Consider the following 26,101-nt stretch of genomic DNA (forward strand, 5'->3'; position numbering starts at 1 on the left):
TGCCCACCCCACCAATAATATCGCAAAAGAGGTGGGGCAAGCCAGCAGTGTAAAGTTACGGGCGGGGAGGGTAGGTGGAAAAATTCAACCCGAACCCACCCAAGACCAGCAAATGGTGTGCTGGGGTCGTTCCAACCCCCACACAGGGGTCCTGTGAGTATTAGGCCGGCCCACACATCAATAATAAATAATATACGGTGCTAGTTTCACTGCAGGCTAAAAGTGATAATTTGTCTTTACAAATGGCCCCTTTATTAGAGCTAATTATAGATCTGCTACTGTCCCTGTCTCTGTTTCAAATGAGAGGTGGGTATAGGTAGAAGAGGGATAGCCAATTACAGCTCTGCAGTCACAAGCAAGGAAAGGCTTCAGTTCCCTATCAGGTCAGTCTAGCAGCAGAGTAGTGTGCTGAGTGCTGCCAGCCCCCCTGCACAGCCTGGAAAGGGAGGCAGCATACATATTCTCGTTTTTACACAAAACATGAATAAAAAGCAGATGAAAAAAGCCTTTATTCTGGTGTAATTACTTAAAACAACTGAACTGAAAAAGTGCTGAAGGTGAACAAACCATTTAAGGTCTGTAGGGGATCAGAGAACTGTGTCCCCTGTTTCTCAGTCTGTGACATCATCCAGCCTAGCTACAGACTGGGGAGGGACACGATTGGCTGGATGCCCCAGTGCACTTCTGGGAGGAGGTGTGCTTAAGTTTGGAGACAAAAATCCAGGGGTGGGCCCAGCAGTTGATAAAGGGAGCCTTTGTTTTGACAGTTGTTGGAAGAGAGATACAGAGGGAGCAGCCAGTACCACGTGTTGTGAGTTAAGACTGAAAAGAGAAGAGTCTGCAGGGCTGCCAGTGATTACAAAGTCCTCTGTGGAATCTCTGTGTGTGTCCCCTGGTGAGAACAGGTATTGCTCGTTTGCCTGCTACATGGGAGCAGCCACCTTTCCACAGGGGAAGGTACTCTAGGACAGGTAGCGCTACCTGGGGGGACTTAAGAGCTCTTGGGGAAGGGACTGAACTTATTTAAGGGTTGGGGTCTATCCAGATCCAAGTTGGGACTGGGCACCTACAAAGACTGTGCCAGCAGTGGATAGACTGCACAAGTTCCTCATGGCAGGAAATTCAGTTATCCCTAAAGGTGTTTTACATTCTATTTCAACAGTTATATAAAGTTGGATATTTCTGCAACTGTGTGTGATTATTACTAGTGGAAAGTCCCTTGAGGTGTGCTCCTCAGTGTCCACTAGGTGGAGGCACTGTACTAAAATCCCAGTTCCCAGTATCTTTATAATTCAAAGAGAACGAAAATCTCCTGTATACAGCCCAAAAATAAGTGAGTGTGCCAAGAAAGGGTTACAGGTCAAAGAGTAGATTCAATTTTATGCCTTCAAATCTGAATAGGTGTTTTACTTTTATTCAGTTTTCTGCCAGATATTTTATTGAGGATTTGGAATTTGCCCAAATTGCTAAATGATAGCTTTGGATACTAGTTAGCAAATGTTATTGGTTATTCTGGATTACCACTTGTTAGTCACTGTTACATTACAGGCAACAACAATCTATCCCAGAATGTGATTAAGGACCCTTACAGACAAATGTTTCCTTATGTGGTTCATTGCAGAAGAGTCTTCATGCGTTCCAATGCTGGGCACTCCGTAAGGAAACACAGCCAGCTGCAGGGAAAGGCTAAACACAGGTGCCACACAACTGCATGCAATTCACCTATGTTTGGCACTGCCCTATGGCAGAGTGAGTACAGACACATTGGAAAGAACAGGCTGTGCTAACTCCTGCATTCCCTTGTGGTGGAGTGTATGAAAAACCCACCTCAGGGGTAAAGGCTGGGGGCTTCTTAAAAACGGGCATCAATGTAAGGTGACTGACTAATAGTTGCAATAGGCAGCGAGAGGAATGTGAGTTCTGCTTGTGCAGCAGGAACTTCATGAATGATTTATGGTTTTTTATTTATAGTGCTTTATTTAAAAAACATAAAATCAACAGTTGGGGCAATAAATCTCCATGATTTTCAGCGTGTGCAGCAAAGTCAGAACAAAACCTTGAATAGTAGAGGCAGTTTATTTCAGAGATACTGAAGACTGAAGTCTGTGTGATTTTATCAGTGATAAAACCATGAACTATTACTGTTCTGATATGTAGAAATGTTGAGGGCAAAATGTGGCCTAATTAACAGTAACCTTGGCAGTGTGCCATGATAAAAGCAAATGTCTGATTGGTTGCTATGAGTTACTGCACTGTGTTGAATTTGCATGCTGCCTAATTACTCTAGGGGCCTGCAGGCCGCATTGTTAAAGGAACATGTACCACTTTTATAAGAAAAAAAGGAGCTGGACTGGGGCGTGATTAAACAGGCATCAAATCTCCTGATCACCCAGTCCCCAGTGCAGCTGCCTTCCTACTAATACTAGAAGCTGGGGGGGGGGGGGAGGGCATACAGTACATACAATCTAAGTCAAGTTCTAAAGATGTATCTCTAAAATATCTTGGCAAGAACAAATATTTTGGGGACACAAGTTATAGCACAGGTTCGACTTAAAGTTCAGGTGGGACAGAATCATTAGTTTTAGGAATTATACAGGTTACAGTGGTCTGTGGACACTCTCTGTTGGCAATTAAATAATGAGTCTGCCAGTATTAATTGCCAATTAAGTGGGAAGTCACAGATATGAGGGTGCATGGCCATGTGGCTAAGAAGAGATCCACTGTATGAATGTACACTTTATGAAATATGCTTATTCTCTGATTGCTCCAGTCCCACCCAACTTGTTTGCTTGGGGCTAGCTTTTCCTATTGTTCTATGTAAACATGAGTGATTAGCTTCATGGCACACTGTCTTTTCTCCTTATAAAGCACTGTCCCAGGAATCCATTCCTTTTGTAATGACTCAGTTTATTCTTAATTGCCTTCATATCTGAGCTAATTTGTGTAGGCAGCATGATGTTATACTAGAGATAACCAAATTATCTCCGCTATACTATAACCTTATGAAGATGAATTCTGACAAAGAGGGATGGTCAGCACAGTTCTGATTTTATGGCTATTCTTTTAGGAGGAAAAGGCTGAAGCTGCAGTTCTATGGATATAAGTGGTAACAAGGTCAGACTGTCAAGCAGTTCTCTGTTAGACTGTACACTTGACTGCACACACCAATGTCTCTTCAATCTTCTATAATGGTTGTAAATATTTAGGTTGACGGTGCCACACTATTCAAATGCTCTAGAACAGGGATCCCAAACCTTTTTTTACATGTGAGCCTCACTCAGATGTAATAATTGTTGGTGAGCCACATAAGTATGAAAAAGATCTTTGGGGGGTGCCAAATAAGGGCTTTAATTAGATATTTGGTAATCCCATATGGACTTCTGGCCTGCAGTGGGAGCAAGACTGGGAGCAAGACTGTGTCTCAATACTTTCCCCCAAGCCAGAGATTTAAAATGGGCTCCTGCTTTGAGGCCAATGGGAGCAACATTAAAGGGGGTGGTGAGCAACAGGTTGCTCCTGAGCCACTGGCTGGGGAACACTGCCCTAGAACAAGGGATCTTCAGAACCTCATGGTCAACACCCAGGCCTCATCTAGCTCAAACACCACGACTAAAATGGCCATTTAGTTGACTAAATACCATGTAGGATCAGCCCCACAGGTTTTTCTATTGTCTAGCTCTGTTACCCAGGTTGGTGCTCCAGAAACAGATGCAACAATTCAACCAACAAATTTCTTTAATTGCTGGTGTTCCTGGTTCCATTTCCTCTGATTGATATATTTATCATGTTGAATCCATTTTGTGGCTTTGAACTTGTTGTGTGTCCAATTGTCAACTGTTCACGTGATGTCTAGAGTGCAGTTGCAGCTCCATCTGCAGTTATTTAACCATCTGCTGTGAGACAAAGTCTTCTTCATGACATTTTGAATGAGCTAACAAGACCCTCCTTGAGAGCTCAGGGAAACACTGCATTGTCAAACAGCAGAGTTGCATTTCTGATCCCAGGGCTTTGATCACTCCTCGTCTTGTATTATTGCCTGACTATTTTTCAAGGACTATGGCATGTGCTATTGCTGAGTAAATCATATGTGTGATAATGAAAGAGTTGTGCCTGAAGATCCATGATGCATTCACAAGCAGGTTTCCTACAATCTATACTAGAAACGAGGGTACATAGGTTGGCTTTATCTGATTACTAAATCCCTCTATAGCATAGAAAGCTTTATTTTATGCTGTTTATATTCAGTGCTTGTGAAAAGGCAAGGTGATAGATTAGGCTTTTCAGACTCAACAATATGGAGAAATGGGAACAGAACGCTGGCCTGATCTGCTTGCAGTCTTTCTTGTCTACATTGGCAAAGCTTTTAACAGATGATGCACATTTTTAGCTTCTTATATGACAAATGCTCTTGGTTTATAATTATGTAAATATTTAAATACAGGTAAATACATTGCTTTTTTTACTATTTTATATACAAAAATGCAGACAGCTTCTCTAACTAACAGCAGCCCTTCTGGCCTGAATATTGAGATCGACCAAACGGGTGCAGGTGTAGGTACAATTTGTTATTCAAAAGGAAATTACCTTTAAGAGGGCCTAGGATGATATTCTTGGACAAGCATACCTATGACTATAGTAATCTTAATATCTACAGTTAGTATAAGTATGTGTATTTTTACATATGTGAGTTTATTGATAGATCTGTATAGGTATGTGTATGTTTATATATGCGAGTGTACTGAATGGTCAATATAGTCATGTGTATACATACTGTATGTACTGGGAGTCACTGAAGGGGTTGGACTTTTGTCTTTTTTTCAACAAAAATGTACTATGTAACCTGGTCCCAGTATTTTTTTTATGAATGGGCAAGACCAGAATTTGTGGAGCACAGTACCCTTACATTTTCAGCAAGCTGTGCAGAGAAAACCTTGGAGTGATTGTATGGGGTATTGTACCACTTGATAGGAACATTATAATGCAACTAAATGTTATTGTGCCTAGAGCCGCGTAACAACATTATCCCCTTGACATCTGTCAAATTCAATCCCAGATTACTGGTACATGTAGTGTGGCCCCCTGATTATAATCAATATCCATGTACTATGTTTGGGAATTGGGCAGGACAGCACCTAATCTAGGGGTAGGCAGAAGGGGCAAGTGCCTAGGGTGCAACAGTTGTGGATGATCTTACTTGTGGGCAATTCTATTCTCTCCTTTTCCCTGTCACTGAGCACCCACCCTGCACACACTCGGTCCTCTGAGGGGGGAGTGATCCAGGCCAGGTTGCCACGGGTGCCCTTTTTTACTTTTCCTGGCCCCAGGGCAGGAAGAGGGGCCACAGCTCAGTTTCACTTCCTGCTGTTCTGATCTATAATAAACATGATAAAGGGATAGGCCCATGCCATGCTTCTGCAAAGCCTTACCTGGCTCACATGTCCAACAGTATATTCAAAATCCGCCCGATTGCCCCACCCAATATAGACATGTATGAGTAGCATTAGGGTCAGATTTAGGGATTCAGAAGGATTCCTAGTTGTACAGTCTTTTTAAGGTTTATTAAAATGGTACTCACTGTCAGGGAATGTTTTAATGAAACTGACACATGCATCTAAGCTCATATTTCAAAATGTCCCTGACTCTGAGCAATCAAACACCATTATGTTTAATGGGGCGGTAGTGATGAGCAGTATACGCCATTCGAATCGTTACTTCCAGATGCAAATCGATGATGAGAAGAAAGGATTGGGACAATTTTCTACACTAAAATAAATTGTTGCAGCACAAGAAGTATATATTTACCTTCTGAAAAGTGGCCAAATCTATCTGTTTTTACCCGAAGCACTTATTTAAAAAAGAAATCTGCTGTCAACATAAATGCCACTAAAGCAGCACATAGGCAATCTGAAAAGTTTCTTTTACTTACCCTTAGGCAAGGGGGGCACTGACCCCTGCCTGTGGCAGCAAACAGGAAACCAAAGAAGGAATTTCAGGTGTAACGCTCTACTGTGTGTGCTCTTCCTTTCCAGCTTTATTTGTATGTCATTGATCTGATTGGCTGAATCATGCCATCTGAATGTATCAAAGCCAATGAAACAGAATGGAAGGCTGATTTTCCTTCTTTTGACGTCAGAAACAACAGCTCGGCAGAGAAACTTCACTGCTAGGCGGGCACTGCTTCAGCGATATTTATCTTTACAGGGGATTATTTTAAAGTGAGTGGTACCATTCATATTTGGACACTACTCGGAATGTATGCATCCCCTAAATCTATTGTTAACTCTTTTATTAGTGTTCCGCATTGGTACCAATTGATAAAGAAAAGGTTTTGAACTTTCTGGATATGGGAAAATGCATTTTAAATGCATGAAAGAGCAAAAGTGAGCTCAAAGGATGGACATCCCCTCCCATGAGGGTAATAGATAGAGAAGAAGGGTGATAGTCTATATATTGGTGCATTTTCCACCAAATGCAGAATCTGTCTGTGCCTTTCCACCAGCCAATCCCCAAATTGGTCCATTTTTATATCTGCAGCTAACACAGGATTGTTTACTAGTAGCCAAAGAATATGGGGGTATTTAGAGATCTGTGACTTACACAGGGTCTGATCTCATTCAGAGCATTAGAGAGTCGTGGGCCGTCTTTGTGGAACATTCTCTTGTGTACTTTATCTTTCCACGGCAGCTGTGTGAGATATAAGCAAGAGGACTGTTCTATAGCATTTCAAAATTGAATTTAGCACTACATCTTGATAAAATTGGGCACAGCTTGTTAAAGCAGCTCTCCCTAACTAGAATGGGAACTGTTGTAAGTGTATGGTCTCTCTGTGTAAATTGCTATATAACAACAAGGAAAGCCAAAATCAAACTATTAGAAATGGTTATGAGGAGAACTTGGGCATCCATTTGTCTTTAATATGTTAACTCTTCCAAACCAAGCGAGGGGTGTATGAAGGTATTTCTTAATTTGCATAGTTTAGTTCCCATCATTCATTATTATCCATAGTGAGTAACCTGCTGTAATTCCTAGAAGCCTAGTATGTGTTGAGTCCTTGGCTTAGGAGAAATCCCATAGTTGAGATGGTTTATAGACTTTGCCTCAGCCAACTCTTTCTTTACAATCAACTTTCCAAATTCTATAGTAAAGAGCTGATATACCCAGTTCCCTAGGTATTTCGACAAGCCTGGGGAGACAGGGTTAGTTTAAAACTAAGACTAAAATAGACAATGCTGATCATTTACTGATAACTGTCTCTACATGTGTTTTAGCAGAGGCAATTCTCAGTATTGTCTATGGCAGGGGATTTTCTGGCTTTTAGTTGCTGTGATAAGTAGCTGCTACTAAGTAGCTCTGTGTGTCTTTACCCTTAATGGTTTTAAAACTATTTGTCATCTTTTCCCTAATTTCTTATAACACTGGCATATAGTACCAGTAATTATATCTCCTCCAGCCAAGGGTCTCTCCACCAGATTTGTCACCAGAGAGCATCGCAGAGGTAGGAAGGGTTGTGATCAGACAGTGAGCTTGTGACTAGGTTGACCTGACACCCAGTTCCAAGCCCAACACCAATGGCTCCCAAGGCATGCCCCTCACCCTTCATCACCCCCCAGCCGCAGTGAAGTGACAAGTTGGGGGGTAGTGCGTGGGGGAAAGAAGAAGGCTTTGTGATGTGTGATGGAAGTGCGCAGCATCCATCTTGCATTGCCAGGCACATGCCTCTTCTACATACCCCTAGTTCTAGCCCTGAACCCACCCCTGATGCAAGGATGTTGAGTTCTTTTTTGGCCAAACTGCCACTTCCAGCCAAGACTTTGGTTAACAGATGTAAAGGAATACTGTCATGGGAAAACATGTTTTTTTTCAAAACACATCAGTTACTAGAGCTTCTCCAGCAGAATCCTGCATTGAAATCTGTTTTTCAAAAACACAGATTTTTTTAATATTCAATTTTGAAATTTCACATGGGGCTAGCCATATTCTTCATTTCCCAGGGTGCCACAGCCATGTGACCTGTGCTCTGATAAACTCCAGTCACACTTGACTGCTGAGCTACAAGTTGGAGTGATACTCCCCCTCCCAGCAGCCGATCAGCAGAACAATGGGAAGGGAGCAAGACAGCAGCTCCCAGTAGGTATCAGAATAGCACTCAAAAGTAAGAAATCCAAGTCCGGCTTGGGACTCCTCCAGTTACATGGGAGTAGGAGAAACAATAGGTTACCTGAAAGCAGTTCTGATGTGTAGTCTGAAAGCTCAGACTCAGGCACAATGCACTGAGATGGTGCCTACACACCAATATTATAGCTAAAAAAAATACATTTATTGGTTCAAAAGCAAAATTTTAAATGGTAAAATGAATTATTTGCTATGTAAACTGTGTAATTTAGTAATAAAAAGTACACCATAAAAATCATGACAGGAGACTAAAGGTGGCCATAAATGTATGTCCTACCGGACCAATAACTGGCTAAAAATCTCTCAGGTACCCACACACTTGGGTGTTATTAGGTCCGGTGCCGCCCTGAGTGTATGGGCACCCCAACAGTAGTGTGTAAGGCATTGTTGTCCTGGAGTCTTGGCTGGGGGAGGGTTGATTTTGGATACATTGTTTCTGTAGTCTGGAAAATAAAGCGCAATATCAAAGGACTCACACAATGTGCTTTCCATTTCAATTTCATTTACAGATAACGTTACTGCTGATTCCCTTATCAGCTTTACAGGCTTATCATAAATATGTCCTAAGGGGAAGACACAACAAGGGGAGCCAACGTACGTGTTCCTTGGTTAATGCTGATGTTTGGTGGGGGTTGAATGAATTTCCTTCAGTACGTGGGGGGCACATGTCCCTGACTAAGCTTTGCCTGGTGCCGCTCATGGTGATTTGTTAGAGCGATTCCGTGTGTTCCAATGAGCCCCACCTCGGCCGTATTGCTCAGTAATCCATTATAACTGGAGTCAAGATTTCATTTTATTAACCACAATATCGATTCTTTTCCCCTCACACTTTATTTCCCATGCAGAGACAAAATGTCAATATGTTTCCTGTGCTTTTCTCTCTGCCCCTCTTTAGCAATTGCCTTAAAAGCGATTCTTCATGCACGCACACCAGTCAAGTCATTGCACTGTGCCACCATTTTATTATCACTTCCAACCAGCTTCATAGAACAGCATAATAGCTCCATTCACATCTGCCTATCATCTGTGAGCGGGAATGAGCATGTGCAATGGTGCCCTATAGCAGCATCTTTATAGGGGTCCTACCCCCCAAAAAACTGGAACATCTGAAATTACATATCACTCATGAATCCTCATTAGACCCATTATATTTCTGAACCCAGTAGTTCTGGGAATGCTGTTATTATACCCCTCTTTCATCTCCAGTCTCAGTTCCCTGCTGCTTTTCATTGCTGTCTGTGCAGACTGTTCTACGTATCTTAAACAGGTAAAGAATGCACAAAAAAGCGTATAATAAGCAGCATTGCAGGTTTTCTCGCTTTTAACACTATTTTCCATGGTTCTATAAAAGTATAGCAATGTCATCATTGAAAGTTAATATAGTTGATTTGGTAATTCCATGGTTTTTATGACCAAAAAAAATCAAAAATCAAATCTAAAATCAAATCTATACTGAAATATATAATAAAATGGGGGAAAATCTGAGCCAGTTCAGTAGAAGCACAGAAGGACCTGAGATGCCTTTATGTGCTGAGAGACCTTGATGCTATTCCTTGTGTTATACTTAGTTATAGCTCTCTGCCAAAACCCACAGTCCTATCAGTTACAGGCATATCTGGAGGATTTTAATTCTATTCACTGAGAAGTGTGCACATAAATATAAAGAATTCAGGGGTATTTTTCTGTATTGTTATATATTAGTCACCTTTGAAATGCCACTTTTTAGAAATGCCATTGAAAGCAATATTTGTGTTCTACACACACTCCTGGTTCTACTTCTCTGGTTTGGAAATAAAGCATCTGCAAAATAGAAAATAGATATGTTGCAAATGGTCCTTTGTGTGTGCTGATCATTGTTGCATAGATAGATTTTATGGTGTCAGTGGCAGATTATAATGAAGTTATTTGAGCTGCTAACTGGGGCCAGTTGGGGACTCAAAGCCATTGTTTTGTTTTCCTTAATTATAATAAATGAGTTTTCTGTTACCTCTATTAAACTAGAGTCCACCTGGACCCACAATAACTTTAGATCAATGGCTCAGGGTGACAGGTAGGGTACTTAGTACAGTTTGCCTATACCCCCAACCTGTACACTGCTACTCTGACACAAGGGAAAATCATTTGCTAATGTCTGATCATGAGTCTGAGCAAAGCAGGGCTCTGGAAAATCATTGGTCTTTTAGGAAACATGGAGGAGACTGTACAAAATAGCCTGTCCTTTAAATAGGAGCTTTAGAGATGAATTTCAGCCACAATGAGGAGGGACTGAAGCAGAACTGGGCACTAGAAGAAGGTTACACAGATTCCTGTTACCAGTTCTGTTTCAGTCCCTCCTCACTGTGGCTGAAATCCATCCCCTCAAGCTCCTAATTGTAGGACAGGTAAGATAGGACCAGACCACCCCAGAAAGTAGTATAATGTGTAATATACCCCAAAGGTGAAGCCCTACAGTAGTATGCTATACATTTACACAGGAAGCCACATCTAATGACATATTAAGTCCAATCTGTTTATTTTACAACCTCTTCTTCACACAGGAGATTCATTGAAATACAGGTCATTGACGATGAAGAATATGAGAAAAATAAAAATTTCTACGTAGAACTTGGGGAGCCAGAAATGCAGAGATCAGGTAAGAAAAGCTGGAGACGTGGAAACAGGGAAGAATAAAGAGACAGTGATTGGGGGGCTCAGTGATGGGCGACTGCAGTGCTTAGGAATAAAGCTGGCAATACGCGTGCCCATATAATTGTACGAAACATAGTTTTGTATGATTTTTGGACAGTGTTTGGGCTCTGAATAATCATCCACACAATATCCGTGCCTTGGTGATCGGTCATTTAGTCAATTGGACAGATAGGATATTTCTGTTGGATAACAATAACAACTGTGCATGTGTATCTGCCAATGTTCTTTTCCTGATGTACTGTTGCCTATACTATTGCAATTGCTTTGATTGCTTTGATTGTTGTCTGTCAATTAATGGGCAAAACATCACCGATTTGTTATTTTTCTAACTTTAATCCAACAATTTTAATCTGAATGTACGATCGGTCTACGAACACTTGTCGTAAGACAACTAAAATCTGTACATGTATAGACAGCTTAAGAGAAAGATATGGGGAAACAAACGAAATTCAGAGGATGGCAATGGAGGGGCAACTGAGAAGGTGTTTTTCAGAAAAGCTCCAGTCAATATTACTGAACATGACTTAGAAATATAATATAAAATGAACTCAGGAGCATTTTTCCTGTGATGAGTTTGTTACACTAATCTTTCTATCTTCTTTCTTTTCCCAAGGAGATTCTGGTGAAAAGTGGGTAGTGCCAGCCAAGGGAGGAGGAGAAGTAGCTGGAAGTCCCAGTTTGGGGGAGCACCGTAAGATGGAAGTCATAATAGAAGAGTCCTATGAGTTTAAGGTGAGAAGGAGAGAGACGTATATAATGTTCAGCTGAGGATATCCTATTTCCCTGTAGGGCCAAGTGTGTTTCTGATGGTGGGCATGGTGCCCCAGGTTGCCTTCTCTCCTCAGCTGTACAGTTTGTGTGTTTACAAGTTTTGTCTAAATTTTCACCTTGTTGCCGTTCTTCACAGAACACGGTGGATAAGCTGATTAAGAAAGCCAACCTAGCGCTTGTGGTTGGGAGCAGCAGCTGGAGGGAGCAGTTTGTCAGTGCAGTGACTGTCAGTGCTGGTAAGTGTGCCGCACACCCTACAGGTCACAGACTGTTATCTAGTCACTATTTAGATGCCACATTGATGCTTGTACATAAACCACCTTTGCACTTGCACACTGACAGATTGTCCCGCACACAGGGCTGAATGCTCCTGCCTTTCTTATTAAATGATCCACTCATGCATGCAATGCTCTTATTCCTCTGCCTTCCTTGCACAACTAACACAACTTCCTTCTTCCTTGCACTCTCTGCTGGCATGGTTCTTACCCACAACTCCCCTCTATACCCTCTCTATACTTTTTGTTCTTGTCACACATTTCTGTACCCCACATCCATCTCTTTCTTTCCTGTGCCCATTTTTCTATTACACTTTGCCATTCGTTTTGTTTGGTTTGCTGTTTTCTGCTCTTTTGTTCTACCCCTCTTTTCTGTCTCTACACTCTTTTCTTCCCAATTCCTCTCTCCTTACCCACCATCCCTCTTCCCTTTCCACTGCTTATCTGCATGTCCCGCCTGGGCAGGAGATGATGATGATGATGAAAGCAGTGAGGAAGGGCTGCCCAGTTGCTGTGACTACATCATGCATTTCCTGACCGTCTTCTGGAAGGTTCTCTTTGCTTTTGTGCCACCCACTGAGTACTGGGGTGGATGGGCCTGCTTCCTTGTTTCCATCTGCATCATTGGGATACTCACTGCTGTCACTGGGGACCTGGCCGCTCACTTTGGCTGCACTGTGGGACTCAAGGACTCTGTCACTGCTGTGGTCTTTGTTGCTTTGGGAACGTCCGTACCAGGTGAGGAATGTACTTTACTGTATGTTTTTTTTTGCTTCTATCTTGCTAGCAAAACTGCAGATTCTGCTAAGTTTAAATGGTAAATAACAAAAAAAGAGACAAATATATCTTAATGGGATATCAAGTTAGCAGGTAAATTTATAGCACTCTGTGTCCCTATGTTACTTCCCATTTAACATCCATTGGTTGCCTTCACCCTGGCCATCATGCCTTTATCCACATTAGCACTCATATGTGCATTGGACATTTCCACCACCAGGATTCTGGGCACTACAGGCAAATGCCAGAGGGACTGTAAGATGCCGTAGACAGTCACTATTTTGTGGGCTGGTGGGGGCTATTGGTCCACTGTGTACTTAAAATGCCAGGGCCTATTTTAAATTCCAGTTTGGACCTGGGTGCACACAATGAAAGGTAGGAAGTCAATCACAAGGAGTAATGAACAGTAAGGGAACACTATCTTTTTACTTGTGCAGTGCCAATGTACTGACAAGCTCATATAGCAGCCAATGCAAGTAAACAACCCTACACACATGAATGTGCTTATTCATTCCCTTACAGCCAAACTATAATAAACTCAGACATAAAGATAGTTGCCATCCTGTTGCTGCCACCAAGGGAAATTAGATATCTTCCAAACATTCCACTGAGATTCTACCCTGCAGTGGCCATAATAAAGATTAAGGTTAATAACTGCATCATTATAATGTCAAAATCTTTCCAAGTCCAGTATTCCAGTTCAGCTACCTCATTCAAGCAGGCTATCACTCCTGTGCTCCTGTTGTAGCACTAATTGCATGTAGACATCATATAAGGTAATGGAGGACACCTGACACTGCAGGGCTTTGCTGCAAATTAGTGTTTAATAGTGTGTTACACTACAAACATGTTTCGGGCAAAGCCCTTTTTCAAGTGAACAACATAACATCTGAACAAAAAACATTTAAGTGGTTACAAAACCCAAGTCCAACCTCCCCCATCACCGCATTGGTTCCAAGCAGTCCAAAGGGAGGGGTTACTGCTCCAGGGCACTCAGTTAGGAGCCTGACCCCAAGGAAACTCTTTTAAAGTCCAAAGTTATTTTTTATACATGGCCCAGGAACTACCAAGTAAATTGGTCTTCCACCATAGTGTAACTGTAAAAGAAAAACAAATTCCAGGTACAAGCACAATACATATACTGCCCATCTTAACTGATACCTATTTTCTACTTGGGTGTCTTACCACATGCTGACCAAGTCTCACTAGGGCAGTTCATTTATATCTGTAAAAGAACAGAGGTTACCATTAGAGGTGTATAGTTTACAGAAAACATTTTACACTCCATGCATCATTTAAACCATTAGGCGCTAAACTGTTCAGTTTTTTTATCCATACTGCCTCCTTTTGCAAGAGTAGTTTTGTTATATTCCCCCCCCCCCCCTTGAGGGGTACTTAACTACCTCTAGCACCATCCAGCGCAGTTGCGATTGGTTATGTTTTACCTGGTGGAAATGTCTGGACACAGCTGTATCGCTGGCGGAACCTTCTTTAAAATTTCTAATGTCCCCCTTATGTTCCTTTATCCTGGTCTTGACAGGTCTATTAGTTTGGCCAACATACACCTTGCCGCAGGGGCATTTGATCATATAGATCACACTCTTTGTATCGCATGTTGAAAAATGTTTTAATTTTATAGGGTAACCTTTTGTTGGATGGTTAAACTTGTCACCCTTAATTACCCCAGAGCAGCAAACGCAATTAAGACATGGTGCTGTTCCACCCAGGAATAGCTGCCTTCCATCTTTCCTTTTATATTCACTTGGGCATAGAATGTCCTTTAGTGTACTGCCCCGTTTATAGCTAAACATGGGGGGTTCTCTATAGCAGTTACCATACTTCTTATCCCCCTGCAATATTGGCCAGTACTGCTTAACCAAAGTTTCCAGTTTTTTACTAGCCTCATAGTATTTACTCACGAAAATGGGTTGCGGTGTAGTTTCTCTACATATTTTAGGTTTTTCTAGTAGGGTGTCCCTTGGTATTTTTTGCACCTCCTCTGCTACTTGTACGAGTTTATGTTTATTGTAGCCTTTTTCTTTGAAACGGCCTATCAGCTCCTTAGCTGCTGTCTTATATTTTTCATCTTCGGATGTTATTCTGCGTGCCCGCATAAATTGACCTTTGGGGATGGCATTGATAACCCTGGGTTATGGAAGCTCTTTACAGTTAACAGGTTATTCCTGTCCGTTGGCTTTCTAAACAGGCCTGTGGAAATCTGACCATTCTCAATAGTCAGTAGCACATCAAGGAAGTTTAGCTTAGTCCCCCCAATTTCATAAGTAAACTTTATAGTGGGGTGCTTTAAATTTGCCTCCTTTACCATTTCTTGGAATTGTTCTTTTTTTCCATTCCAAATTACTAGCACATCATCCAAATAGCGCAGATATGATTTTATAAAACCATTGAATTGATGTGCCATGAAATATTTCTGCTCAAGGGTGTATACAAAGATATTAGCAAATGAAGGCGCTACCGAAGAACCCATTGACGTCCCTTGCTTTTGCCAGAAATACTTTCCATTAAACCTGAAATAGTTTTTACCCAACACTAGGCTGAGGCAATCAATTAGAAAATAGACCATCTGGTGGGGGATATTTGTCTCTAATAGGGCTTCTTCCACATACCTAATCCCCTCCTCTTGTGGTATAGATGTGTAGAGGCTCTCTATATCAATGCTACATAGGATGCATTTTTCATTAATCCCATTCATTTGTTTAAGTCTATTGAGCAAAGAGGTAGTGTCCTTTAAACATGTGGGGATATCTTTCACTATTGGCTGCAGGTAGCTATCCACAAATTTAGACAGTGGTTCAAGCACAGAACCTATACCTGCCACAATAGGTCTGCCTGGTGGGTTAACTAAAGATTTATGAATTTTGGGTAGGAAATAAAGTACTGGTATTAGGGGAAATTCAGTTGTAAGAATAACCTGTTAACTGTAAAGAGCTTCCATAACCCCAGGGTTATCAATGCCATCCCCAAAGGTCAATTTATGCGGGCACGCAGAATAACATCCGAAGATGAAAAATATAAGACAGCAGCTAAGGAGCTGATAGGCCGTTTCAAAGAAAAAGGCTACAATAAGCATAAACTCGTACAAGTAGCAGAGGAGGTGCAAAAAATACCAAGGGACACCCTACTAGAAAAACCTAAAATATGTAGAGAAACTACACCGCAACCCATTTTCGTGAGTAAATACTATGAGGCTAGTAAAAAACTGGAAACTTTGGTTAAGCAGTACTGGCCAATATTGCAGGGGGATAAGAAGTATGGTAACTGCTATAGAGAACCCCCCATGTTTAGCTATAAACGGGGCAGTACACTAAAGGACATTCTATGCCCAAGTGAATATAAAAGGAAAGATGGAAGGCAGCTATTCCTGGGTACCCCAAAGTGGGGAACAGCACCATGTCTTAATTGCGTTTGCTGCTCTGGGGTAATTAAGGGTGACAAGTTTAACCATCCAACAAAAGGTTACCCTATAAAATTAAAACATTTTTCAACATGCGATACAAAGAGTGTGATCTATATGATCAAATGCCCCTGCGGCAAGGTGTATGTTGGCCAAACTAATAGACCTGTCAAGACCAGGATAAAGGAACATAAGGGGGACATTAGAAATTTTAAAGAAGGTTCCGCCAGCGATACAGCTGGGTCCAGACATTCCACCAGGTAAAACATAACCAATCGCAACTGCGCTGGATGGTGCTAGAGGTAGTTAAGTACCCCTCAATGGGGTGGAATATAACAAAACTACTCTTGCAAAAGGAGGCAGTATGGATAAAAAAACTGAACAGTTTAGCGCCTAATGGTTTAAATGATGCATGGAGTGTAAAATGTTTTCTGTAAACTATACACCTCTAATGGTAACCTCTGTTCTTTTACAGATATAAATGAACTGCCCTAGTGAGACTTGGTCAGCATGTGGTAAGACACCCAAGTAGAAAATAGGTATCAGTTAAGATGGGCAGTATATGTATTGTGCTTGTACCTGGAATTTGTTTTTCTTTTACAGTTACACTATGGTGGAAGACCAATTTACTTGGTAGTTCCTGGGCCATGTATAAAAAATAACTTTGGACTTTAAAAGAGTTTCCTTGGGGTCAGGCTCCTAACTGAGTGCCCTGGAGCAGTAACCCCTCCCTTTGGACTGCTTGGAACCAATGCGGTGATGGGGGAGGTTGGACTTGGGTCTTGTAACCACTTAAATGTTTTTTGTTCAGATGTTATGTTGTTCACTTGAAAAAGGGCTTTGCCCGAAACATGTAGTGTAACACACTATTAATCACTAATTTGCAGCAAAGCCCTGCAGTGTCAGGTGTCCTCCATTATCTTATATGATGTCTACAATCATTATAATGTCCTTTATATCAGGGGTAGAGATGGGGCAGTTCCCTCTTTCGGTCTGTGCCTTAATGCCATCTAACAGCTGTGAATTACGGTGCTGTACACACACGAGGGCAGGCAGTTTGGCAGATTTTGGCAATGTCACATGGATAAAGTTCCTGTATGGTGACCTGTGTCACTTATCTGTCATAGGCTAATCATTTGGATTTTAGCCTTGTATCGGCCTTTAGAATACTTTTCTATGGTTTAGTGTATGATAATCCTTCCAAAAGCTGTTGAATTAAGGAGCAAATGGAAATAATAATACAATAAATGGACTTTTGTATATTACTGTATACGTTATGTGACTGACAATTAACTCATTCCCTGTTTTTCCCTCAGACACCTTTGCAAGTAAAGTTGCAGCAGTGCAGGACCCCCATGCAGACGCTTCGATTGGTAATGTGACAGGCAGTAATGCCGTGAATGTTTTCCTGGGCCTAGGTGTAGCATGGAGTATTGCTGCCATATACTGGGCTGGCAAAGGTCAGAGATTCCATGTGGTCCCTGGGAACCTTGCATTCTCAGTCACCCTCTTCACAGGACTCTCCATTATCTGCCTCGTCATTCTTCTCTATAGAAGGCGCCCTCCTGTTGGTGGGGAATTGGGAGGCCCGCGGATCCCTAAAGTCATTACCTCTCTCTTCTTCTTTGGCCTGTGGTTGGTGTACATCCTGTTGGCATCTCTGGAGGCTTATTGTCACATCCGTAGCTTCTGACATCTTTCATCAGCACAAGTCTTCATTGGAATCTGTCTTCCAGGAGTCCTGGGGCACAGCTAACATCTAGGGTTGTGGGGACTGCTTCTGGGACAACTTATTGCATCTCTGGTGGCACTGACAAAAAATTCACTGTTACGAGAAGTTTGTCTTCCCTAACTCCTACTGGGCCAATAACTAATCGTCCTAGGCCCTAGACTAGCAAGAAATTACCACTGTTCTATATTTTTTAATGGGATAGTAATACCATACTTTGAGGCAATAAATACCATTTCCATCTATTGAACTCACCAGCCATACAAGAGGCACAAAGACCATTAGAGCTATGGAGAGGAACAGGACATCCAAGGAGTCCAAAGCCTTTCCCTACTACCTTATTCTATGAACATTACTACAAACAGCACAATATAACACAATGAATTTTCACATATGGGGCTGGAAATGTCTTTTTAGGGTGTCTGCTCATTTTCAAGGACTTGTTAAGCATTTTGGAATTGTTACGTTGGGTTAATATTTGGATGAGGTAAAAGAGGTAGAAGTGGCATAGAGACAGAATGAAGGGGAAGAGTGAGAGAGTAAAAATAGCAGAGGGGGTTGCAGGGTGAAGCTCTTAGGAGTGTTGTTGCAGCAGCTGAAAGGACCTTGCCCCCTCCCCCCCCCCAAAATAGAGCTGTTACACAAGAAATTGTTGTATGAATGGGCCAGTTGTGTTGCCATGTGTACAAAAAAGTCAGACATGGGTAGATTGAAGGGGTGACATTAAACAGAGGATATATATATAGCAGAGGCAAAAGAAGAGTGCAGAAGAGAAGTCAGGCTATAGAGCGCTGTTGTGGTATATCAGTAGGGCAGAGCTAGAATGCAGGAGGATGGAAATTAAGATATAAATGGGAATTTTATTCACCACATTAAGATTAAAAAGAGCTTATTTAATGTCTGGTGTTTCTGTTAAGCGGCTGGCTTGACTACAGAATAACTTGTTTAACAGCTGTCTGATAGGGCTGATTTTATAGGCCAACACTTGACAAAGATACAAACACAACAGTCAACACAATGCTGTATGTTTGTGAAGGAGAAAGTTTCTGCCATTTGCCAATGCTTCTCGTGATGCAGAACCAGCAGTGCACTCTGTCCCGCACTCTGTCCCGCAGACATGGCCACTGCTCAATATGCCTGCTGTGCCTGTGCCACCGGGCAGAGATACAAAGCAGCAGCAAGGAAGCGGTGAGTGGAGAGTTAGTGACTGATGTAAAAGTACAGGATAAATCCGATCATTTAGCCACACAGGAAATGGTGAGGGTTGAGGTGTTAGAAAGACATAAGTGTGCCCCCAGGGAGGTAGGGAAACAAAAGATGAATGAATGAAAGTGATAGATAGGGAGGGTCTCATTAGGGAGGTCTCAGCAGTCACTGCTTGTGGGTCCCTTGCAGCTGAGGGCGCTGTACCTTTAGTGCTCCGGTGCTGGTGTGGTACCAGCAATATGTATGCCACTTTTAATGCCATTACTATGGAGTTTTGTGTGTGTAAATGACCCAAAGAGCAGTAAGACGGGAGAGTCAATTCCACTGTGAGATAGATGGCGGTGAGGTGGTGGCACAATGCCAAGACAGATGGACTGGCACTTGTTGCTTCTCCTTGTTACAGTGTATGTAGTTGTTACGGTCTGTGTGCAATAACTTGTGACATGTTCTGTATGTGTGCAACTGTGTGTGTGTGCAACAGTTACCTGTTTGTAAAACTATTACATGAAAACTATAGCGTCAATACATGTTACTGTATTACGGAAGCAGAACATGAGGAGCGGCCCAGGGCCCCGCTAGGGAGAGTTTATACACAATAAATGTGCCGCCACACTTGTGCTTCTATATTAACTTGTGTATTTGTATGTTTTGCTGCTTCGCATGGTCACATTTTATTTGTATTTCTAACTTAATGAGAGGAATATATGTGTGAATGTATTACCCAACAGCATGCTTCCATACTGCTGTGTTTACAGATATACTGCCATTATAATGTGCGGGAAGATATATCCTCCCCCTCTTTGAATTGAGCTCATTCAATTATTTATTTACACAGACTTACCCGATTACAAAAATTACACTCCCTACCATGTCTCCTCTAGCTTACATTCCCCTAGGGAGGGTGGGACCATGCCTGGTGGGATCCTGCTCACCCCAACCCTGCCTCCACACACAAGGCCCAAACAGCCCCCCATCTGTCTATGGCATCTTACAGCAACCCCACTGGCATTTGCCAGAATTCACAGTTTGCCATTCTGGGCCAGGCTGGAAGAGACAATCATGGGTGGTAGGCCCTGACTGGCAATCTATGGATTCTGGCAAATGCCAGAGAGGCTGTAAGATGCCATAGACAGTCACTATTTATTGGGTGGTGGGGGTCTGTTTGGGCCTCTGTGTGCTTGATATGCCAGGGCCTATTTTCCATCCCAGTCCAGACCCAAACTGAATGAGCTTATGTCAGAAAGAGAGGGAATTTTAACCACATTTCTGAGAAAAGAGAGAGTATAACAGATAGCCAAATAATTATATAAAAATATATATATATATATATCTGTTGTACTCTCTCAGAAATGTGTTTAAAAAATATATATATATATAAAGCTTTTGCTATAATATTTTCATTTTTTTACATAATGGTAAGGTATGACATGGGCAAATTGTATTTTGGCTATAGTTTCCTTCCAAGTATGTATGTGGTTCCCTGTTATTAATCTTATTATTGCAGTACTTGAGCACATTTAGGGCTAGGTTTTATATAGAAACAAATGTTTGTACGGAAACGGTTTTCTCATTACATCTGTGTGTATTCACTTGCACTTTGGCCTCGTACCATCACTAAGGCTTAGCCAGTAATGTGTTGCCATAACCAGGATGATGTCTGTATAGAATCTGGCCCTTCCGATGCTGAATTTTTCTTCTCGGTGTGTTTGTTTCAAAGTGTCTTGGATATTTCCATATTTCCCAGTGAACGGTGTTTATGTTTGTTACACAGATGACTTGTGCCATGAATATACGGCTAGGTTTGCCAACATTTTTTCTGTGACTCATTAACTGATGTATCTTCTAATCCCTTGTTGTTCAACTGTTTCCAAATAGGTAACAAACCTAACTCTGCCACCCACAGCACTCAGGGTTATGACTCTGCATTCAGAGCAACGTAAGGGGGGGGGGGGCTCTTAGAATGACTGGGAGCGGCACGCCTGCATATAAAGTGAGTGGTGCCAGAACTGGCTTCTTGCAGGTCTCTGGTTGGACTGCTTTGTACATTTGTACTACAACCAAACCTGCTGGTTACATAGTTACACAGGGTTGAAAAGGTTCAACCCATCCAAATAAACCCAGCACCCACAAACCTATACTGACCTATCTATACATTCACATACATTAGCCATATATACCAACATCAATACTAAATGTAGATTTTAGTGTGCTGGTGCGCTGATTGTTTTTATGGGAAAAAAGAACACCCCCATCTGCCTATAATCCCCTCTAATGTACTTGTACAGAGTAATCATGTCCCCTCGCAAGCGCCTCTTTTCCAGAGAAAACAACCCCAACCTTGACAGTCTAACCTCATAGTTTAAATCTTCCATCCCCTTTACCAGTTTAGTTGCAGTCTCTGCACTCTCTCCAGCTTGGTGGTTTCACAGCAGCTTCTGATGAATCAGAAAAGCTCTGCTTGTAGCTTGGCTGTGTAATAGACTACTGAGTCTGGGCCATAACACAAGAAACATTTGCAATTTATTTGGGCATATGCGGTTTGGCCATGTAATTGGATCACTAGAGAACTTCACAGTATCAGACTGACCACATACCGTATATACTCGAGTATAAGCTGATCCGAATATAAGGCGAGGTAGCTAATTTTACCTAAGAAAACTGGAAAAACTTATTGACTCGAGTATAAGCCTAGGCATCCATTTCTTTTAACACACCTGCACACTAGCTTGTGTCCGAGTATTAAGGGCAGAGTAGTAAGGGCAGCGCCGGATTACTTGTCCAACCAGCCAACCATCTAAATGTTATCATTTTAATTTTGCAAAACCTGATGGGGCTGAACCCTTATTATTCAGTTAAAAGAAACTGCCGGATTACTTATACTTTACTTATTCATGTAAAGACTGCCGGATTACTTATACTTTACTTGTTTTACAACCACCCTGTTGTTTTACAAACACTTTAGCACCATAGCAAAGGTTCTGATTCCTCTGTAGGAAATCTGTGTTATTGAAAGCAGTGTATTGGGTTCCCCAAGAGATATTTTATGGCCCCCAGACTCGAGCTTCATAGTTGGATCATTCTATTTGGTACTGAGCTACTATATAGAAACTGCTGGAAAGTGCTGATTTAAAGCCACGCCCCTGCCTGAATATAAAACATAGCTGTTACTCACCCGGTACTACTTGTATGGTTGGCCTCCGGAATTATCCGAGTGCTCCCCTCATAGTTCGCTTCAGAAGGTAATGGATAACTGGGCCTTGGCAAGCGCTGTACAGCTGGTTTTGGTTGAGGTCTCTCTGCTGGTCTCTGGGTCTGTTGGAAGCTGCTGTATCAGGCAACCAGTGCGCATGCACGCACGTCACAATGCGCGCTTGGGGGGGTGTGCGCGTTGTGATGTGCACGACGGATGCCCGGGGCGTGCCCGATGGCTGGAGAGGTAATACGGCACTGCCTTTGATACTTGCCTCGCGTATAAGCCGAGGGTTCCTTTTTAAGCACATTTTGTGTGCTGGAAAACTTGGCTTATACTCGAGTATATACGGTAGGTTCCGGCAGGGAACCTGACCCTGAGGGCCCACTCTCACAACTATTAGATATAGCCAGCACTTAATGTAATAGGTGTCCTAGTGGAAATAGGAAAGAACTGGCTTGGGCTTGGGCCCACCAGGGGATATTCTGATTCTCTAGCAGACCAGTCCAACACTGGAAGTGTAACTGTTGGCTTTTGGGCTGGCTGCTGACCACCTACATATATTAACAGGGCCAATATTTGGTTTCTCTATTACACAATTAACATCTATAAGAAGCTAGGAATTTACCAAATCTCAGGCAACATAGGAATTTAAATCGAACTTTGGTAACAATTTATTTTAAAATTCCCACAGTGATGCTTCCCCTTTAACCCTTTTGCCATTGGGCTCTGTGATCCTGCAACACAGCTTCACCTAGATGAGAGGAAATGTAAGGTGCCAGCAGTCAGGGCAGTAGGTAGAAGGATGTATGGCTGCTATACGGCTGCTTTACTTGCTATTCATTGCAACAGCGAGGTGTTCATGGTGTCTTTTATTCAGTTCCATATCACTCGGAATCAATCTTCTTTGTGTGCGTTAAAAAGAAATATCTATTGGGATTGCTCATTTCAAATGTATTAAATGTGTTCCTGCAATACAGAGACATGAGAGAAAGGGTCACGCGTAAACATCTATAAGGAGCGCCATGGACACAGTGATGGAGCAGTTCAGGCGTTTTCTCCATCAGTGGAATTACGTCATGCCTGACATTAGCCTAAAGGGCTCATTCTCTAAATCAAATGTAATATGCAAGAATGGAAGCCAATTGCCATTTCTTGCTGGCAAAGCAGCATTATCTGCTAAAATCTCAATCAGCGCAATGCTGGGGGGGGGGGCTGGACCCCCCATGGCCAGCTTACTACTAGTTCTTGTGCAGTGGCGCATTGCGCTCACCCCATGAACGCCAGGGGAAGAAATGTGGGGGGGTGAAGTGCGATGGAAGGGGGGCAGTGGGTTGTGCAGATGGCGAGGTGGCTGTGTTGCCTAGGGAACCCTGCTGGCTAGGCCTGGCACTGAGTATTTGGATAGACAAAATTTAGTGTACATTTGCACTTAAAAAGATCTTTAGGTGTGTCAAAGATAAAACTCATCCTTAGGACACTGGGACATGGGACATATTGTTGGAAGTGCTTAATAACATCCAGTGCAGGTAACAAAATGTCCAAAGACCCCTTCCTGGTAGGAAACCATGTACATTGCCTGACCTGTACCTAAGGCTTCAAGGTGAGTCCCCAGACAGGTAAGCTCATTGGCTCTGCAAAAAGTACTTAATACAGTAAGTGTATTTGTCCCTACAGAAACCCTGAAGATCCTTCCTATAAAAGAAAAAAGATCTATGGAGAGGGGGGAAGTGGCATCCACCTGTAAATCCTGTAAACCTCCTGCTGAGAGGAATAAGGGGCTCTGTAATATATACAGGTACATGGCAGGCTGAATTAGCGCAAATACACAAGCCACGCATGGCAGCATCACCTCCTCCTGCTATTCTCTCTGTATTGCAGTGCGCAGATATCCTTTCCTGGATCAGAGAGGTGGTTTCAGGTAACTTTAAGAGCCAAATTTCTGTTTTTTAGAACTAAAATTCGGCTCTGCTGAAATAAACTCTCTACACTAGCTAAAGGCCCCCATACACAGGCCGATAGAAGCTGCCGATAACGGTCACTTGGACCGACTCCAAGAAACAAGCGGGCTGGCCGACCGATATCTGGCCTGAAATTGGCCAGATATCGATCGGCCAGGTTAAAAGATTCAGTCGGATCGGGGACCGCATCGGCTCGTTGATGCGGTCCCCGAACCGACTGCCCCATTGCCGCCTACATAATCCGGTCATTTGGCCCCAGGGCCAAACTATCGAATTATTTTTTTTTTTAACTTCAAGCTCCCCGATATCGCCCACCCGTAGGTGGGGATATCGGGGGAAGATCCGCTCACTTGGCGAATTTGCGAGCGGATCTTACCGTGTATGGGGACTTTAACACTCCACATGTAAAGACAATCTGAATCTTACTGGCTCGGCAGGGAGAATTACTGATCATCATCATGGAAGTCAGTCCAAGTTTCTCTTTTTTCAAGAGAATAGGGCTAAACTGCCCAGATCCCCAAACCCAGACCAAATTGCAATGATGAAGTGCCTGCCACATCTACTTTATCAGTAGGCATTAGAGATATTAATGGGCTAACGTCTGGAATTTTCTACTCCTTTTAAGATTATGTTTTGCAGATTTTTACAGACTCCAGCAAGAAAGGTTGAGAGGGAAGCTGCAGAAAAATATATATGGCGGCTGTTACTCAAGGAAGCAGCACGTTATGTTCCAGCAAGGGATTGGGGCAGAGGGTATTACTCGCCTATCGCCTTAATTCAGAAAGCTACAAAAAACCATAGACCAATCATAGACCTCAGGGGGCTCAACAGGTACCTGAGGGTACGGACTTTGGAAATGAAAACCATTCGCATCGCTCCCAGGGATTGGGTGAGCACATTGGATTTGAAGTACTCCTTATTTCTTTCGGAATCTAGATGCAATACTTTTTTTTACTTATTTGATGCCAGGGCACCTCACCAGCTGTTTAGTTGTAAGATGTGCTGACTGCTAAAAATCATCAGTGTGTCCTGATGTCACACATTTCTCTTCTCCATAGCTAGTGATGAGTGAATCTGTGAAAAATTTGCAAATCTTTCAAAAGATCCGCGAAACGCCGAAAAATTTTCGAAACAGCAAAAATGTCGTGCGGCAAAAAAAATTGTCGCCCGCGGCTATTATTTTGTCGCACGGCTATTCTTTTGTCGACCGCGGCTATTTTTTTGTCGCACGGCTATTATTTTGTTGCCTGCGGCTATTATTTAGTCACCCGCAACTATTCTTTTTTGAAACCGGTGACAATTTTTGGACGTGCGGCTAATTTTTCTGCTGCAAATTTTTTCATCCGTTTTGCAAAATGGCGAAACGCGGAAATTCGCCGCAAATCCATGCCTGGCGAAACGTTTCGCCCATCACTATCCATAACTAAATAATGGAACAGGGCATCAAACTGCTCAAAACCTGCTATTTAAGTTATACAGTGGTGTGAAAAACTATTTGCCCCCTTCCTGATTTCTTATTCTTTTGCATGTTTGTCACACAAAATGTTTCTGATCATCAAACACATTTAACTATTAGTCAAAGATAACACAAGTAAACACAAAATGCAGTTTTTAAATGAGGGTTTTTATTATTTAGGGAGAAAAAAAATCCAAACCTACATGGCCCTGTGTGAAAAAGTAATTGCCCCCTGAACCTAATAACTGGTTGGGCCACCCTTAGCAGCAATAACTGCAATCAAGCGTTTGCGATAACTTGCAACGAGTCTTTTACAGCGCTCTGGAGGAATTTTGGCCCACTCATCTTTGCAGAATTGTTGTAATTCAGCTTTATTTGAGGGTTTTCTAGCATGAACCACCTTTTTAAGGTCATGCCACAACATCTCAATAGGATTCAGGTCAGGACTTTGACTAGGCCAC

The 26,101-nt window shown here is 42.4% G+C and overlaps 1 protein-coding gene across 3 annotated transcripts in view; it reads left to right on the forward strand.

The window, feature by feature from the left end:
- Positions 1–20,846, forward strand: part of LOC100487899 (sodium/calcium exchanger 1) — a 62,249-nt gene extending 41,403 nt beyond the window's left edge. For 2 of the 3 annotated variants that reach the window (XM_031900642.1, XM_002940228.3), the window contains exons 3-7: positions 10,710–10,804; positions 11,474–11,592; positions 11,768–11,867; positions 12,372–12,644; positions 17,415–20,846. In XM_031900642.1, coding sequence (XP_031756502.1) covers positions 10,710–10,804; positions 11,474–11,592; positions 11,768–11,867; positions 12,372–12,644; positions 17,415–17,791 — 964 coding nt within the window. In that variant the 3' untranslated portion in view covers positions 17,792–20,846. The remainder of the gene's footprint in view (positions 1–10,709; positions 10,805–11,473; positions 11,593–11,767; positions 11,868–12,371; positions 12,645–17,414) is intronic. The other variant, XM_031900643.1, reaches the window with a different exon arrangement.
- The last annotated feature ends 5,255 nt before the right edge of the window (positions 20,847–26,101 follow it).

The sequence above is a fragment of the Xenopus tropicalis genome, chromosome 4 (assembly GCF_000004195.4).
Source record: "Xenopus tropicalis strain Nigerian chromosome 4, UCB_Xtro_10.0, whole genome shotgun sequence".
Taxonomy (NCBI): domain Eukaryota; kingdom Metazoa; phylum Chordata; class Amphibia; order Anura; family Pipidae; genus Xenopus; species Xenopus tropicalis.